The sequence below is a fragment of the Sphaeramia orbicularis genome, chromosome 11, assembly GCF_902148855.1.
Source record: "Sphaeramia orbicularis chromosome 11, fSphaOr1.1, whole genome shotgun sequence".
NCBI lineage: Eukaryota > Metazoa > Chordata > Actinopteri > Kurtiformes > Apogonidae > Sphaeramia > Sphaeramia orbicularis.
This window is the reverse complement of record NC_043967.1, coordinates 41,172,784-41,190,477: the sequence shown is the minus strand read 5'-3', so window position 1 is coordinate 41,190,477 and position 17,694 is coordinate 41,172,784. Positions and strand designations below refer to the sequence as shown.

Here is a 17,694-nt window from a genome sequence, read left to right as displayed (position 1 = left end):
TTGCTCGAGCAGTTTTAGCTAGCGGCACGTCATGGTCCATCACTTCTTGTCACGTGTCGTTGTTACCATGGCAACATGGAGACTAAAGTTGGGAAAAAGTTGCAGAGTCCTGTAGGGGATTTATTTGAATATGACGGCGAGGACGAGAAAAGATATGAAAAAACTAAAACTAATACTAAAACTAAGCATTTAGAATAAAACAAAAACTAATAAATACTAGCAAACCTCCTCTAAAAACTAATTAAAATGAACTGAATTAGAGAAAAAAAAGTCAAAACTAAATAAAACTGAACTAAAATGAAAAATACAAAACTATTATAACCTTGATGTGGAAGACAGTATGAACCTTTAAAAAACATTTTTAATGCTACTAATCTGAAGTTTCCTCACATTTTAACATGCTAACACCAGTCATTACTCACTTCATGGAGATTATATGCAAAAAAAAAAGAAAGAAAAAAAAAAGACGACAACTTTAACCCTTTCATGCATGACTTATGAGAACCTTAATGGGTCCAAACACAGTACTGTCCCATCAGAGAGCGAACTTGAATTGATTTCCATTCCAACATTTATTTCGCTATAAAGTAGCTCCTTGTTTTGGATAATCCCTTATGGTCCAACTAAAGCAAAAATTAATTTAAAAATAAAAATGTGGGTCAAATTTGTCTTTAAAATGTCCTGTCGGAGAGATTTTGAATACCGTTTTTTGACCCTAATCAAGTTATTTTTCCTGAGTGTTTTTATTCCTCTTTAGGCCTGAAAAAAACAATGCGATTGAAAAATTTTTTTTTGAACCTATTTTTCATGGAGTTGCAAAAATATCCACTCAGCTGGACATCATGTATTTAATTTTTGAAGCAAAGAAACATGTATTTACTGATATACAGAGTGAAAAGTATGACATAAATTTTTTTAATGCTACTAATCTGATGTTTTGTCACATTTTAACAAACTCTAATATTAGTTATTACTCACTTTATGGAGATAATATGCAAAAAAAAAACAAAAAAAAACTACAATCTAATAACAATAACAAGCAATTGATTTACACTCAAACATGCTACTCTAGATCAGGTTTATCAAAAACAGCAAAGTTACAGTAATAGTATGAATTGTAGTGTATGGGATGATGCATAAGCGTCCACTGTGTTGGCTGATACGGAACCAAAACAACAAAATCCATGAATATATGAGAACAACTGTAGAATAGCTGTCCACTGGGGTGACCACTATGCATGAAAGGGTTAATACCTGTTCTGTGTCTGCATGTTTAGATTAGTTTTACAGCTGAAAATAGGAATTTCTGACACACTTTTTCACTCATCAGTGCATGGAAACGTACACTTTACAGGAAACGCTTGATAGATTTGACGCATTCAGACCATCGGCATCTTCTCAGGAGTTCACAACATGAAGTCATCCATGAATTACCGTACTTGTTTCATTTCCTACAGACACTACACATGACCAACAGCACAGTCAATCAAACAGTGTCTCCCTCCATTCACATTCAGTCATTCTTTTTGACCACAATTTCTCATGAACAGTAGAACCTCAAATAACGCGGAAATCTGAACTCATTCTCAACTGCTTTCTTATCTATATCTGCACATTGTAAAGGGTGGAAACTGGTTTTGCAGAAACCACAACGGTTCCTTCTCATGTTTTATTGTCTTAAGTGTGACGAGAAATTAGAATTGACCACTTTACTTGAAGGTCTAGTTTATAATGCATTAAGCGCACATTCATAAGAAATTATAATGCATTTATAATGCATAATAAAAGTCATTACAACAGTTTATGATCATGTACAACAACTTATACGAAGGTTAATAAAGTATTATGAGTGTAGGCATAATGTATTATAAATTCAGCTTTCATAATGTTTTATACATCCACACCAAAGTGACAACAGTGTTTGTAGGAAGAATCTCCAGTCCTGGGTTACAGAACACATTCTAACCACCAGAACTGTAGCCAGTTATAAAGACACAGAGAACTGCTCTGACATGTAGTTTCTGAAACTGAATAATGCCTTAGAAACATCAATAATAAGTTACAGGATGACTTTAAGAGCTTTTAAGTAAAGTGACAACACTTTATTAGCAATTGTATGATATTATAACACAAGTATGATGACGTATGAGCAGTATCTACTGGCTCTAAGTAAAGTGTAAGTCCAAAATTATACATCAAAGTGTTCTGAATAACTCTTTATTTTGCGAAAACAAAACATTAAAAGAACAGAGACAGTAAATAGAAGTGTTACATGTTGCTTTGTACATAAATAAAAAATAATGTGGCAGCTCTAAAATCTTTAATTCAAACACATACTTTTTTTTTTTTTTTAATAAATATGAAATCCCTAAAATAGATGCGTATAGGGACCAGTGACAAAACCTAAAAAAAGTTCCCCACTAAAAAAATAAATTCCTTCACACTGCTTTGGTATGGATGTATAAAACATAATGAAAGCTGAATTTATAATACATTATGCCTACACGTATAATACTTTATTTACCTTGGTATTAGTTGTTGCACATGATCATAAACTGTTGTAATGACTTTTATAATGCATTATAAATGCATTATAATGTCTTATGAATGTGCACTTAATGCATTATAAACTAGACCTTCAAGTAAAGTGTTACCTTTTTTTTTTAAGAATATATTTATTCAATTTTCATTTTTTTTTCAAAACAACACAAAACAAACAAACAAACGAAAAAAAAAAAAAAAAAGCGGAAAAAGAAAAAAAAAAAAACACAGCTCAGCACCACAGTCAAAACTGAAACAGAGATTCACAGTCAGCATGGAGACAGATACTCATCACATTCATATCTGTACAATACAACAAAAAGTTCATTCAAGAGCAGATGAAAGCTCGAGACAAAATTGAGGACACATTTCCCTCAGTATAGTCCAGGAAGGGTTTCCAAATGTGATTGACCTATTTAATTTTAAAATGACTTATTTAATGTGACAATTGAATCGTTCACATATCATACAGCAATAAGATTTTTTGTGTAGCTTCATAAATATGCAATTAATAGAGTAAGAATGGTGCTTGGAATTTCTTGTAATGATTCTTATACTAAAAGGGATCATTCGTTCCGCCATTGTTGATTTAATGAAAATAATGTGAAAAAAAAATTAGAGAAAGTAAGGAAGACAATGCCAGGGAATGAATGAATAAAAAAAACTCAGGAAAGTTTGGTTTGTTTGATAAAAGATACAAATAAGGAAGTGAAGTTTATCTAAAAGTCAAAGGCAGATGCAGAAACAGGATGTATTACATCACCGCTGCAATGTGAAACCGAAAGATAAAGAAAGACAGAAGGAGAATTCATGACATGTATGTGGTTGTAAAGAAAATCTGTTTCACCGTTTTACTGATTATACTGATAAACAGCGATTACTTTTCAAAAAATGATTATAGTTTACTTTTTTAATACATTTCTACAGCTTTTAATACACTTTTTTTTTTTTTTTTTTAAATATGTAGTACTATAACAGATATTCAATTCTTTATGGCTCTGACTATATCCATGACTGCACTGTAAGCCCGGATAAATTGAGTTTATTTAAAAAAAAAAAAAAAAAAAAAAAAAAAAATGGAGAAAATTGGTTGCGTTAAAAAAAAAAAAAAGTACGGTTAATGAATTTTTAAGTACATTTAACTTAATTTTTTTTGTAATATCAACTGCTTTGCATAGTTATTACACTTAAATAAGTTCAATATACTAAATTCCAAGTTGATTTAACTAAAAATATTAAAAGATTTGAAGTTAAATGTACTTAAAAAGTTCATTAATAATTTTTCAACCACTTTTCTCTGTTTTTTTTTTTTTTTTTTAAAGTAAACTCAACTTAGCTGGGCTTACAGTGCGGCACTTACTATATCCATGAATACATTTAGTTATGTCTGTATCATAGACGTTTACATTTGTACTTTATAGTTATATTGTTATCTAGTGTTTGGGTTTTTCTATATTCATTAATCTGATTGACTAATACTATGTGGCCATGAAATAAAAAACAAAGTTACTGATTTATTAATACCTAAGTAATACCACTGATGCATTGATTACAACAATATTATATGATTCTATAAATGTTACACTGTAGTCGTAAGTAATTAATGAACGTTAATGAGTTGTACTTCTTTGGGCTAGCATTTGTGTTGTACATTCATCATGTTTTTTTTTGTTTGTTTGTTTGTTTGTTTTTTTTAACACATGCTCAAAATAAATGATCAAAAATTCAATCAATTAACCCATAAAGTTCCAAACATCCACTGGGGACCAATATTACTGACTGATATAAAAAGTTAAATACCTGTTGATCCACTAATCCTATTAATACATGGGTAACACTTTATAATAAGTACACATTCTGAAGCATTAGTTAAGCATTAATAAATACTGAATTCATCATTTATAAAGCATATTTCTGGCATGAATGCTCATTAGTATATGGTTTATAAGCACAGTTATAAATGTTTTCCTCGTCATTAATAAGCTCATCTACAATATGCTTAATGATTGTATGTTCATACTTTATAAATTATGGATTCAGCATTGAAAAATTTAGTATTGCATCATTTACAAACCAGTTATGACACACATTTATGTTTGCACATACACTATTCAGACATGTACTAATGGTTAGTGAATATTTTAGTAGGTATTTTATACTAACTCACAAATTTCTTTTCCAATAGATGTCCTATAAACAGTTATTAATACAGGAATCCATTATTTCAGATAGTTATAAAGCACTTACTACTCATTAATTAAGTATATGGTGTGAGCTCATCTAAAGTGTGCACTATCTATGCCATCTAAAGCATTTACAAATGAGATTTAAAGGTTGGCAATGTCTAAAGACTCACAAAAGTTTCAGTTATTCTAACAAAGGAACGACACAGCACATGGAATTATCAAAGAAACTGCATTAAAATAAACTCAACACATGATTCAGGGCGTTTAAACCATATACTAATGAGTATTCATGTCAGAAATATGCTTTATAAATGATGAATTCAGTTTTTATTAATGCTTAACTAATGATTCATAGTGTGTACTTATTATAAAGTGTTACCAATACATGTAAATAATTGGTGTAAAATGCAGGTTGTCATCTTTTCATGGTCATCAGATATGACCCATTTGGATGTTCAGAGGCTCCGTAGTTACTATGGAAACACTGTCATCTTCTACAGCACAGGTGTCAAACATGCGGCCCACCAAAGGGTCCAGTCCGGCCCCTGTGATGAATGTGTGAAATGAAAAAATTACACCGAGATGTTAACGATCATTTTAGTTCAGGTTCCACATTTAGACCAGTTCAATCTCAGGTGGGTCATAATAACCGATAAATATTCACAACTCCAAAGTTTTCTCTTTGTAAATGTAAATGTTTTCATGTATTTACACTAAAACAAAGTATAATATTGCAAAAATATCTGAATAACCTGAACAAATATGAACAACCTGAAATGTCTTAAGAGATGTAAGTGCAATTTTAATAATATTCCACCTGTTTTTAAATATTTTGTGTGTTTGTAGATCCACTGCGATCTGAAAGTTATAATGTACATGTGGAAATGATAAACTGAAGCAGAATATTATTAAAATTACACTTTTTTTTTAATGCTGCTTACTCCATACTTACTCCTAGCGTATTTTTTTGTCATGATAGTGACCCCTTATTATTATTTCTAGTGCACTGGCAATGACTGAGGAGGGATTATTTTATGTAGTTTGTTGTTTGCTCTGTTTCACTTTTTTTTGTTTGTTTGTTTGTTTTGCTTTTCTATGGTGCTAGTTGCATTTAATTTACACCTATGCTTACTTAAGATTTCTTGATTTGATTTTGGTTTGATTTATTTATTTATTTATTTCAAACATGCAAAAAAAAAATTAAAAAAAATTAAAAAAAAATAAAAACAAAATAAAACATTCAAATGGACAGAATCTATCTCCAAGCACATACAAGTCTGAATTTTGCATGGTTGAAAAGGAGTAGGAAGAAGTATGAACTTATTCAATCCTACCCCCCAGTGTTTTTACACCTTTATCGCTAACTTGATACAATAGTCAAACAATAATATTTTCCTAATTTTAACATCTTCTTCAATGACCATTCAGCACTGCACTTGTATTATTCTGAGAAAACTAATAAAAAGATCTTGATCGAAAAATTACACTTTTTTTTTCAGTTTATTCATATTATTCACATTGTTTGAAAGGATAGTTTGTAAATGCAAACATTTTCATAATGTAATTTTATTTTTTTTTTCATTCTAAAACATAGAGAAAAGTTTGGAGTTGACATTATTTATGTATTATTATATTATAATTTTACTGGTCCGGCCCACTTCAGATCAAATTCAGCTGAATGTGGCCCCTGAACTAAAATGAGTTTGACACCCCTGTTCTGCAGCAGTGATTCACCAGTAAAACCCATGGAGTTGGATCAATGACAGTGGATGAACACACTGGGTTTATGTTCAGTTAATTATACATTTTACTGAAAAAGTCACTTTTTTCTTCAGTTTTCTCTGTTTCTGATATAATAACCTTCAACTTTAATCTGAGCTTTAATGAACATCTACATGATCAGAAAATTAAATGCAGGATAAATAAGATAATATTACAATAAATGGTGATAAATCACTCATCATCATTTAGGAACTGACATAAAAGTAGCATTAGGTCTTTATAGGTTAAGGCATAATATAACAAGACAGCTCAAGTTCCTCCTGATTGTTCTGATGCATTTTCTTTTTTTTTTTTATTATTTCAGGCATTCAGGTGTTTTTGAGATGTCTGTTTGCAGCTTCCTTTCAAAACAAAATGACCCTGAGAGCACGGCTGTTTTCCTGAGCCACGACCTCAGCATGCTCCGGATCATCGAGACCTTCTCCGAGAGCTCGCCTCAGCTCGTCCTCATGCTCACCATCATTCTGCAACGGGGGGACCTGGAGCCTGTAACAGGTACAGCGGGAAATTATTAGGTCTGACAGTCACATGACATTAACCCTTTCACGCACAGTAGTCACTCCAGTGTACATCTGTTCTCCAGCTGTTCTCTTGTATATTCACAGGTTTCTTCAGTTCCATATCAGCTGACACAGTGGACACATGCATCATCCAAAACACTGCAATTCATACCATTACTGCAACTTGGCTGTTCTTGATAAACCTGATCTGCACTAACATGTTTGAGTGTAAATCAATTTCTAGTTGTTATTAGACTGTCATTAACAGTTTTTTTTAAACAAAAAGTTTTTTTTTTTGTGCATATTAACTCCATGAAGTGAGTAATAACTAGTATTAGAGTATGATAAAATATGACAAAACATCAGATTAGCTGCATCAAAAATGTTTTTATTTCATATTTTTTACACAGTATATCATATTCAGACTTTTTTTTATTATTATTGATTTGTTTCGAATATGGAAATGATACAAGCTTCCTGATTGCTACTAATAGACTTCCTTGCACAACATAATATAGAAATTTCTATAAATTTCGTCCTTGATTTTTCATTTATGAAAATTCAAGGATGCATAAAATAATAATACACACAAAAAGAAAAAGAAAAAAAGTCATATTTGAAAAGGAGTGAGCAGAGGCATAGCTTATTAGCACTCACCCCTTTGTCTAAACCAACAATATGTACATATATACATACATATACACATACATATACACATCTATCTATCTATCTATCTATCTATCTATCTATCTATCTATCTATCTATCTATCTATCTATCTATCTATCTATCTATCTATCTATCTATCTATCTATCTATCTATCTATCTATCTATCTATCTATCTATCCACACACACACACACACACACACACACACACACACAGACACACACACATATATATATAGATATATGCACACACACACTTACGCATACAATACAACATACAATACATAGCATTTTAAATACATGTTTCTTTGCTTCACAAATTAAACACATGGTGTCCAGATGAGTGGACATTTTTGTAACTCCATAAAAAAATAGGCTCATAAAAAATATGTCAATCACATTGTTGTTTTTTTTCATGCCTAAAGAGGAATAAAAACACTCACGAAAAAACATCTTGACTAAGGTTCTCATAATTCATACATCAAAGGATTAAATACATCGCTCAAATACTTCTAGTTTCATTTATCTGTTAAAAGTGTTTCAGTAGGGTGTATTTATGATAAAGGTAACACTTATCTAATGCATGACTTAATGGAAAATCTAATGTGACTTCCTGTTTTTCACCATGAGATAATAATCATGGGCCTTTACTACTGTATTTGCATCACACTTCCTTTGTCAACATTAAGGAATGTTAATTCACAGGAGTCCACAAATGTTCATTCCATCTATCTTAATCAAAGCTCTTAATAAGATCAGTAACTATTCCACTGTCACAGAAACATAACTAGAAGCACTCGGAGAGCGCAGACCTCCGCCAAGGCTGATCAGTGGGCCCCCCCATGGGCCCCCCCACCCCCGATCACCCCCAAAAGTTAATCATTTCTTCCTTATCCCCTTTCCAACAAACCCTGAAAATTTCATCAAAATCTGTCCATAACTTTTTGAGTTATGTTGCACACTAACGGACAGACAAACAAACAGACAGACAAACAAACCCTGGCAAAAACATAACCTCCTTGGCGGAGGTAATAAGCTTGTTTACATGTTACTGTATGACCCAGTGGTGAGTAAAAGCACCACGTGCCTACTATAAATAAACTGAAAGAAGTAAAATACAGAGTTACTGCATATGTTATTGAAGTTGTGATATATTTTGAAGACCTAGCAATGCATTTTTGTCCTCTGTAGGGGACAAGAGTTTCACAAAAAAGAAAGAAAGAAAGAAAGAAAGAAAGAAAGAAAGAAAGAAAGAAAGAAAACTCACTGCAAAGGACATTCCATAAAAAAAATAATGCGTTTGAAGAATCTGTTGGATCATGCTGTTTCCAGTTAAGGTAATTATTGAATGTAAAAAAGCCCAAACTTGGACTTTCCTGGGTCTCAGGAGCATACATCTAAATGGGTCAGATTTACCCATGTACAGTTTCTAGTCCATGAAATGTCTTCTGTCATTGCATTAGGTCACTCTATTCACTATTGAATGTCTCAAGTTATAACATGAGTTTGTTCAGTTATTTTTGTCATTTGGGTTTATGATTAAAACATCTTTAGCAGCACTAATCACCTTGAACAGACATCAGTACATATCAGTCTGACATGGGTTTTAGATGAAAATATGTGTACATTTGTTTGCTTCATATCTCTGTCTCGCTTCAGTTGCAAACTGGCCTAAATTAAAATTTCACATCAAACAAACTGTTGCGTAAAAATCTAGAATCTTTCAGCATAAATCGTGCAAAAATCAATGCATTTGTACAGGAGTAAATGCCCATAACTTGAATATATTTAACAAAAGGGAATATTTTTAGGGATAGTCAAAAATTGGAAAACTTTAGGAACAATTAAAAAAATAGGTGTGGGTAAATTTGTACTCTAGTGTCATTCAAAAGCTAACTCCATGTATGAAATTACTGACATCCCATTAACTCTGACCAAGAAGTACATGTTTTACACCAGGGGTGTCAAACTCATTTTAGTTCAGGGGCCACATCCAGCTAAATTTGATCTGCAGTGGGCTGAACCAGTAAAATAATAACAATAATATATAAATAATGTCAACTCCAAAGTTTTCTCTGTGTTTTAGAGTGAAAAAAGTCAAATTAAACAATGAAAATATTTACATCTACAAACAATCCTTTCAAACAATGTGAATAACATGAACAAACTGAAAAAATAAGTGTAATTTTAACAATATTCTGCCTCAGTTCATCATTTCCACATGTTCATTATAACTTACAGATCACTACAAATACACATGAAGTGTATCAGGCAGATATTGTTCAAATTGTATTTACTTTACATTTCAGGTTGTTCATATTTGTTCAGGTTATTCACATTTTTTGTAAAATTATACTTTGTTTTAACGCAAATACATGAAAATATTTACATTTATAAAGAGAGAAATTTGGATTTGTGAATATTTCTAGGTTATTATGACAGTATTTTACACTTGAGATTGAATTGGTCTGAATGTGGAACCTGAACTAAAAGGATTTTTAATATCTTAGTGTAATTTTTACATTTCACAAATTCATCCCAAGGGCCGGACTGGACCCTTTGGCAGGCCGGATTTGGCCCCCGGGCCGCATGTTTGACACCTGTGTTTTACACTATTTCTAAACTTGCGGTTCTTTTATTTGCTTTTGTCATGGTTTGATGCTTGTCTAATGTCCACTTTTTGTGGTCTTCAGTGTTGAAGGCCCTGGGCTCAGCCTCCACCGTCGCCTTCAGCGTGACCATGTACCACCGCTCCCTGCGCTCCTTCCTGCCCGACAAGAAGAGGCAGAACCTCTTGTCGTCGGTGGTCTACTTCCTCTGGAACCTGTTTCTCATCTCGTCTCGCCTCACAGCTCTCGCCCTCTTCGCCTCGGTGTTGCCCTGCTTCATCTTCACCCACTTCATCTGCTCCTGGATGGTGTTATTCTTCTTCGCCTGGCGCTCCAACACTGACTTCATGGACAGTCCTGGTGGAGAGTGGCTTTACCGGGCCACTGTAGGCCTCATTTGGTACTTCAACTGGTTTAATGTGGCCGAAGGGAGGACCAGGTACACCACCCTGCTCTACCACGGGTACATACTAGTTGACATTGGCCTCCTCTGTGGGTTGTGGTCCTGGAAAATGAGGACAGATCCGCCTTATCATGCATTCCCACATCTATATACTATTATAATCCCTGTTATTGTCGTTGCAGTGTATATTTTTGGCCTGTTATTTAAAATGATATATTACAAGGGCTACCATCCAAATCTTTCTAAAGACGAGCTCCAAAGCCCTGCAGAGAAGCTCTCTCCGGATGAACCAGATGGACCTCCTGCTTTGATGAGGGCAGCACATGAAGAAATTGTCGTCGAAGATCGCAGCATTCCCGCCCCACCAGAACTCTGCAATAAGAGAATGAGGAAGTTGGCAGCGAACTTCTACTGCTGATCTGTGTCACTTGACTGAAAATACTGAATCATGTCATGCAGGGTGCAGTCATTCTGTGGAACCCTGGTCACATGTGTGGACGATATGTGCAGGAACGAGGACCTGTTCAACCACATGTACTCATGAAAATGACGTCATCATTGCTTCTGCTCCCTAAACGGTGCTGCTACTCATTCATTCTGATAAATGCTGCGAATATAAAAAGCCTTAAGCTGTTTTTATATCAGACAAGAAGTATTATTTAAAGCAGAGTATTTATAAGTAGATTTCTATCTTGTTATTATTACTATTATACAGTGGCGTGCACAGACTTTTTGAAGGGCAGGGGCAGAAAGAAAAAAGGGCACAGACAAGGTGTTCTCACCACTGAAAAGGGCACTAAGTTCTGTGTGTTTTTGAGGGCACTTTTACACATTTATATTTACAAATGACACATGATAACATATGTCCCAAAAAAAATTACAGTCAGACTTTCTGCATTTATAGCTTTCAAAATAATTAAACAATCTAAATGCTGTTTCAGGGTGTGAAACTATAACTTGTTACTTAAATTTTGCAGAAAACCCAATTTAATTTGGTTCAGTAGCCACGGAGAAACGTGGATCTTTGTGAAACAGGTCATGGGTTCGTTTCTTCCTAGTTCGGCACTTGCCTCCATGTGAATGAAAATATTTTGCACACAACTGACAGGGTGTGAGCGTTTATATTATTCTGTTTAAACAAGAACCACTTTTTTTTTTTTAATTTATTTTTAAGGGAAGAGTTCAGTGTAAATATGTAAATAATATTGTTCATGATCATCTTGATGAGAAAAGAGAGAAAAAAGAAAGCCAAAAAGGAGGAAGAGCTCAATCCAGTCTTCCATGAGATACTAATTTAATATCTTTCTTTAATCATTCATTGTAAGTAAGTGAGTAATTTATTCATCCATTTAACAAAACATGATATAAATAGATAGATAGATAGATAGATAGATAGATAGATAGATAGATAGATAGATAGATAGATAGATAGATAGATAGATAGATAGATAGATAGATAGATAGATAGATAGATAGATAGATAGATAGATAGATATACATACAGTTTGTATTTCTATATTAAATATGGGTGAAACGGTATAGGCAGAGGCAACAGCTTATTTCTGCCTACCTTATTTACAAGAAGGAAAGTTGCAGAAACAAAACAAGATGGTTCCGTTTTAAACAATAATATACAGATAAACAAATAATATAATCTAAGCAAAATCTTAGATTCATACTGATATTTGGCTTAGTTTATCCAGATGCTTTATACATATTGAATACCTTAGTATTAAACATCCTTACCAATGTTTGCAAAACTCAGAAATCTGCTTCCTTTTTGATGAAATTCATTATTCATTTTGTTAGTTGGAAATGAAAAGAAACAAGCTGTGACTTTTTCAAAAGAGATATTTTTGTGCAAGAACACAAAGAACAACTTCGTACATGTAAGGTGTGAACACAGTAGACCAGGGGTGTCAAACTCATTTTAGTTCCGGGGCCACATTCAGCTAAATGTGGTTTGAAGTGGGCCGAACCAGTAAAATAATAACATAATAATAAACAAATAATGTCAACTCCAAACTTTCCTCTATGTTTTAGAGCAAAAAAAGTAAATTTGCATTATGAAAAGGTTTACATCTACAAACTATCCTTTCAAAAGATGTGAATAACGTGAACAAACTGAAAAAATAAGTGTAATTTTAACAATATTCTGCCTCAGTTTGTCATTTACACATGTACATTATAACTTACAGATCACAGTGGATCTACAAACACACAAAGCATTTAGCAACAGGCAGAATATTGTTAAAATTGTACTTACTTCTTCTAAGACATTTCAGGTTGTTCATATTTGTTCATGGTTATTCACGTTTTGTGCGAAATTATACTTTGTTTTAGTGTAAATACATGAAAATGTTTATATTTACAAAGAGAAAAATTTGGAGTTTATGATAGTATTTTACTGGTCCTGCCCACTTGAAACTGAATTAGTTTGAATATGGAACCTGAACTAAAGGGACTGTTAATATCTTAGTGTAATTTTTGTATTTCACACATTCATCCAAAGGGCCGGACTGGACCCTTTGGCGGGCCGGATCTGGCCCCCGGGCCGCATGTTTGACACCTGTGTAATAGATGATGCATTTCCATGTAAAACTTGGAGGGAAGGGACTCCTGACAGGTTTTACACAGATCCTCATTTCTCTGTGACCACTGAAATTAAATGGGGTTTTCTGTAAGATGGAGGTAATAAGTTATAGTTTCATGCCCTGAAAGTACATTTTGATTGATTCACTATTTGTAAAGTTATCATTGCAGAAAGTCTGATTGTAATTTTTTTTTTTGGGACATACGGTATAGTCTTAAAACAGACTAACTAGACAGACTACTCAGTTAGTTTGTAGTTCAGATCAGCATCCACGAGAACTGTGAAGAACACACAGAGACATGGGTGTATGAAGGAAATAAATCCCTAGGGGGTCTGGGGGTCCTCCTCCAGAACATTTTCCATTAAGTAGATGCCATTTCCTGTATTCTAGTCCATTTTAACACCATATAAGCACCAGATAATCCAAACTAGTTCTGTGAGATATAGTTCTGGTTCTAGTGTCAAACATAAAAGTCATTGTAACAGTAATGTTTGGCTCCCAAGAGGGCACTTTAACATGAGTTTTTCAACAACGAGGCAACGGGGGGGGGGGGGGGGGGGGGGGGAGACTGCCTCCCTTGCCCACTGTGCACACCATTATTATAAGAGTTGTTGATGATAAATATAATTACCCTTACACATTAGTTATTTGTTGAACAGTAATTAGAGGTGAAATGCAGTGGATGTTTCCATTTTGTGCTACTTTACACTTCTGATTCATTACATCATTACAAGTAACTTTTATTACCAGTCATGTTTGCAGATTCATGTTCTCAATACAAAACTAGAAAAGCACTCTGAGAGCGCAGACCTCCGCCAAGGCAGATCAGCCCCCCCCCCCCCCCCCCATCACCACCAAAATTTAATCATTTGTTCCTTGTGCCAGTATCAATATTTCCTGAAATTTTCATCCAAATCTGTCCATAACTTTTTGAAAGATCCGGATCAGTCTTTGCCATTTGATAGAACACCCCATTGTAAATCCCTGAGTCAAATTGCATGAGATTTGCACAATTCCCCCATATTGTGATTTCCACCATAAATATTAGTCCCATATTTATTTTACCTATATTTTAAGATTCCTTGACCATGAAAACATACCATTAGCAACTGGATTCATAATTATATCCTTATTAGTTCAGTAGTTATTCACGAAAATCACATTTCTCGTAATGGCGGTTTTCTTCTGGATCTAGCTCCTTAAGTATTAAAGCTACATGAAATCCGGTGGCATACTCCTGATGCGGAACTGACTGAGCTACACGATGGCGCTTGTCAGAAATTTCTACCTTTAATATTAAAGGCACAGTAGGCCAAAAAGTAAGGGCACCCCCATTTTTTATATAAATTGAGATAAAATCCGCCTTCTGGATCAGATCCGGATCAGCCTTTGAAATGTGATAGAGGACCCCATTGTCAATTCCTGAGTGAAATTTCATGAGTTTTGGTCAATAATTAAGCGAGATATTGGGAAACAAAAATTTTGGCCCCATTTACCACAATGTTAACGAAAATTTCAAAGTGATCCAGAATCCAGGATTTCTTCCGGATCACCCCCAAAAGTTAATAATTTCTTTCTTATCCCATTTCCAACAAACCCTGAAAATTTCATCAAAATCTGTCCATAACTTTTTGAGTTATGTTGCACACTAACGGACAGACAAACAAACAGACAAACAAACAAACAAACCCTGGCAAAAACATAACCTCCTTGGTGGAGGTAATAAACTGTTTAATCCATAATTATGCTGCTCAGCCATAACACTATGACCACTGACAGACAAAGTGGTTTGAATGTTGATTATCTCTTTACAATGAGTGGGATGTGTTAGGTAGAACGTGAACATTTAGCCCCTGAAGTTGAAACAGGAAAAAGATCTGAGCAGCTTTGACAACCGACTGAAAGATCCCATCACAATGAAATAATAATAATCCTTCTCTCTCATTCAGTGGTCATAATATCCTGGCTGATCAATAAATTAACTTATGCTTTTGTACCTTTATTTCAGTAAGACTTGAATGACTTGTAACAGAATATTTTTAGACTGTGTTACTTTTTTGCTCAATGAAATTAAAGATGACTATTTCTAAACACATTGGTAATTATTGCTGTTTTCAGATTAATGCTCATTGACTTTGGATGTCAAAAACGTGGGTGGTTTTCTTTGTATTATTACACTGGGTTACAAAAAAATGTTTTATACAAGTTGTCTAGGTTTTTTCAACTGAATTAGGACCATTTTGCACCGCTAAATCCAAAAATGACATCTGTTTTTCTCAATCAGGTCAGGTTTTTTTGCTAATTTGATTTTGAAAAATTGGACCTTCTCACAAAACTGATTACATTTTTGTGACTTTATCAGTTGATTTTTTATATAGTTCTCACCCAAAATAGGTTTTAAGAGAAAAAAAATCATTTTCTAACAGGATTCCTGTTAGGTACAATGGTGTATTCACCGCAGATGTAGCAGAATACGTCAGGCTTATTTTTACAAGATCTTCTAGTCGAAGCCATTTCATTCACCTGTAATATTAAAAAAAACATTAATCATAAATTGGCAAAAGTAAAATCTTCAGAACTGGTTTATTGCAAGAAATATGAAAGAATTTTGTATCATATGATGTGAAAATGCCCATAAATGTAAGCAAAAATGTTAAAAAGCCAATATGTAGCATAGTTCAGAAAGTTGACCTGATTGAGCAAAATGAATGTGATTTTTGGATTCAGCACACCAAAATGATCCTAAATCAGCTCAAAAAACTTAAACAATAAATTTGTTGTTGACCAGTGTTATTTTTACCCTCTGAAGGGGAGGCAAGGGCTATTGTTTTTGGTTCAGTTTGTTTGTTTCTTTGCTTAACACTCTAGCAGCAAAGCTATTGGCTGAATTCATACCAAATTTGGTTTGTAGATTGCCAGTGACCCAGAATAGATCTGACTATATTTTGGGGACGGTAGGTCAAAGTTAAGATTTTTTTATGAATTTTTATTTATTTATTTATTTTTATCCCCATTTACTTATAAAGGGCAAAATTTCAAATGTCTGTAGCAGCAAAACTATTTGTTGAATTCATACCAAATTGGGTTTATAGATTGCCAGTGACCAAAAACATATGACGTTACTTTTTGGGAAAAGTAGGTTAAACTTCAAATTTTTAATGAATTTTTATATTCTTTTCTTCTCCCATTTACTTATAATGGGCGAAATTTCACGTCTATAAAAAACATCAATTTTGTTTCGATTTCCTTCAAACTTGGCACATATATAGAGGTAACTGATCACATCACCACATGCATAGACATGATGACATCAGCTGGATCGATGTCAAAATAAGCTGCAATATGTGCGAGGGGCGGGGTTTGTTGTGCCTGGCATCACTTGTTATTACTACAGTCAAAAGTCCACAAAAAACACAACAGGTAAAGAGAGATAAGAAGTAGGTCAGGCTTTTGGACTGTGGGTTGTTGCAGTTTTACACAAACAGAGCTTGTTAAACTAATATCAGCCGGTTACAAATGAGATTCAGTGAAACCCATCTGTAACCTGAGGAGACATTTATCATAATTTGCCACAGATGTTAAAATATCCATAGAGCAGTGGTTCCCAACCTTTTTTGGCTCATGACCCCATTTTAACATCGCAAATTTCTAGCGACCCCAGATATTCAAAACAGAGACATCTTTCTGTTTGAGATGTCTTAGCAGGGTCAAGCAGGTGAAGAAATCTTTCTATTCTGTTCAGCTCGTTTTTTTTTGGTTTTTTTTTTGACTGCGACTGTGTCCGGGCAGGTTGAAGCATAGTAACGCATGCAGTCACATGATCAGGTCACTCAAGATACGCCCTCTCAGATTACACTGGTCAACAACAAATTTATTGTTTAAGTTTTTTGAGCTGATTTAGGATAATTTTGGTGTGCTGAATCCAAAAATCACATTCATTTTGCTCAATCAGGTCAACTTTCTGAACTATGCTACATATTGGCTTTTTAATATTTTTGCTTACATTTATGGGCATTTTCACATCATATGATACAAAATTCTTTCATATTTCTTGCAATAAACCAGTTCTGAAGATTTTACTTTTGCCAATTTATGATTGTTTTTTTTAATATTACAGGTGAATGAAATGGCTTCGACTAGAAGATCTTGCAAAAATAAGCCTGACGTATTCTGCTACATCTGCGCTGAATACACTATTGTACCAAACAGGAATCAAGTGATCAAATGATTTTTTTTCTCTTAAAACCTATTTTGGGTGAGAACTATATAAAAAATCAACTGATAAAGTCACAAAAATGTAATCAATTTTGTGAGAAGATCAAATTTTTCAAAATCAAATTAGCAAAAAAACCTGACCTGACTGAGAAAAACAGATGTCATTTTTGGATTTAGCGGTGCAAAATGCTCCTAAT

The 17,694-nt window shown here is 33.7% G+C and overlaps 1 protein-coding gene across 1 annotated transcript in view; it reads left to right on the top strand.

Annotated features, from left to right (window-relative positions):
- LOC115427863 (XK-related protein 8-like) overlaps positions 1-12,704 on the top strand; it is a 14,329-nt gene extending 1,625 nt beyond the window's left edge. Inside the window, exons 2-3 of the mRNA XM_030146573.1 lie at positions 6,814-7,004; positions 10,370-12,704. Coding sequence (XP_030002433.1) covers positions 6,814-7,004; positions 10,370-11,106 — 928 coding nt within the window. The 3' untranslated portion in view covers positions 11,107-12,704. The remainder of the gene's footprint in view (positions 1-6,813; positions 7,005-10,369) is intronic.
- The last annotated feature ends 4,990 nt before the right edge of the window (positions 12,705-17,694 follow it).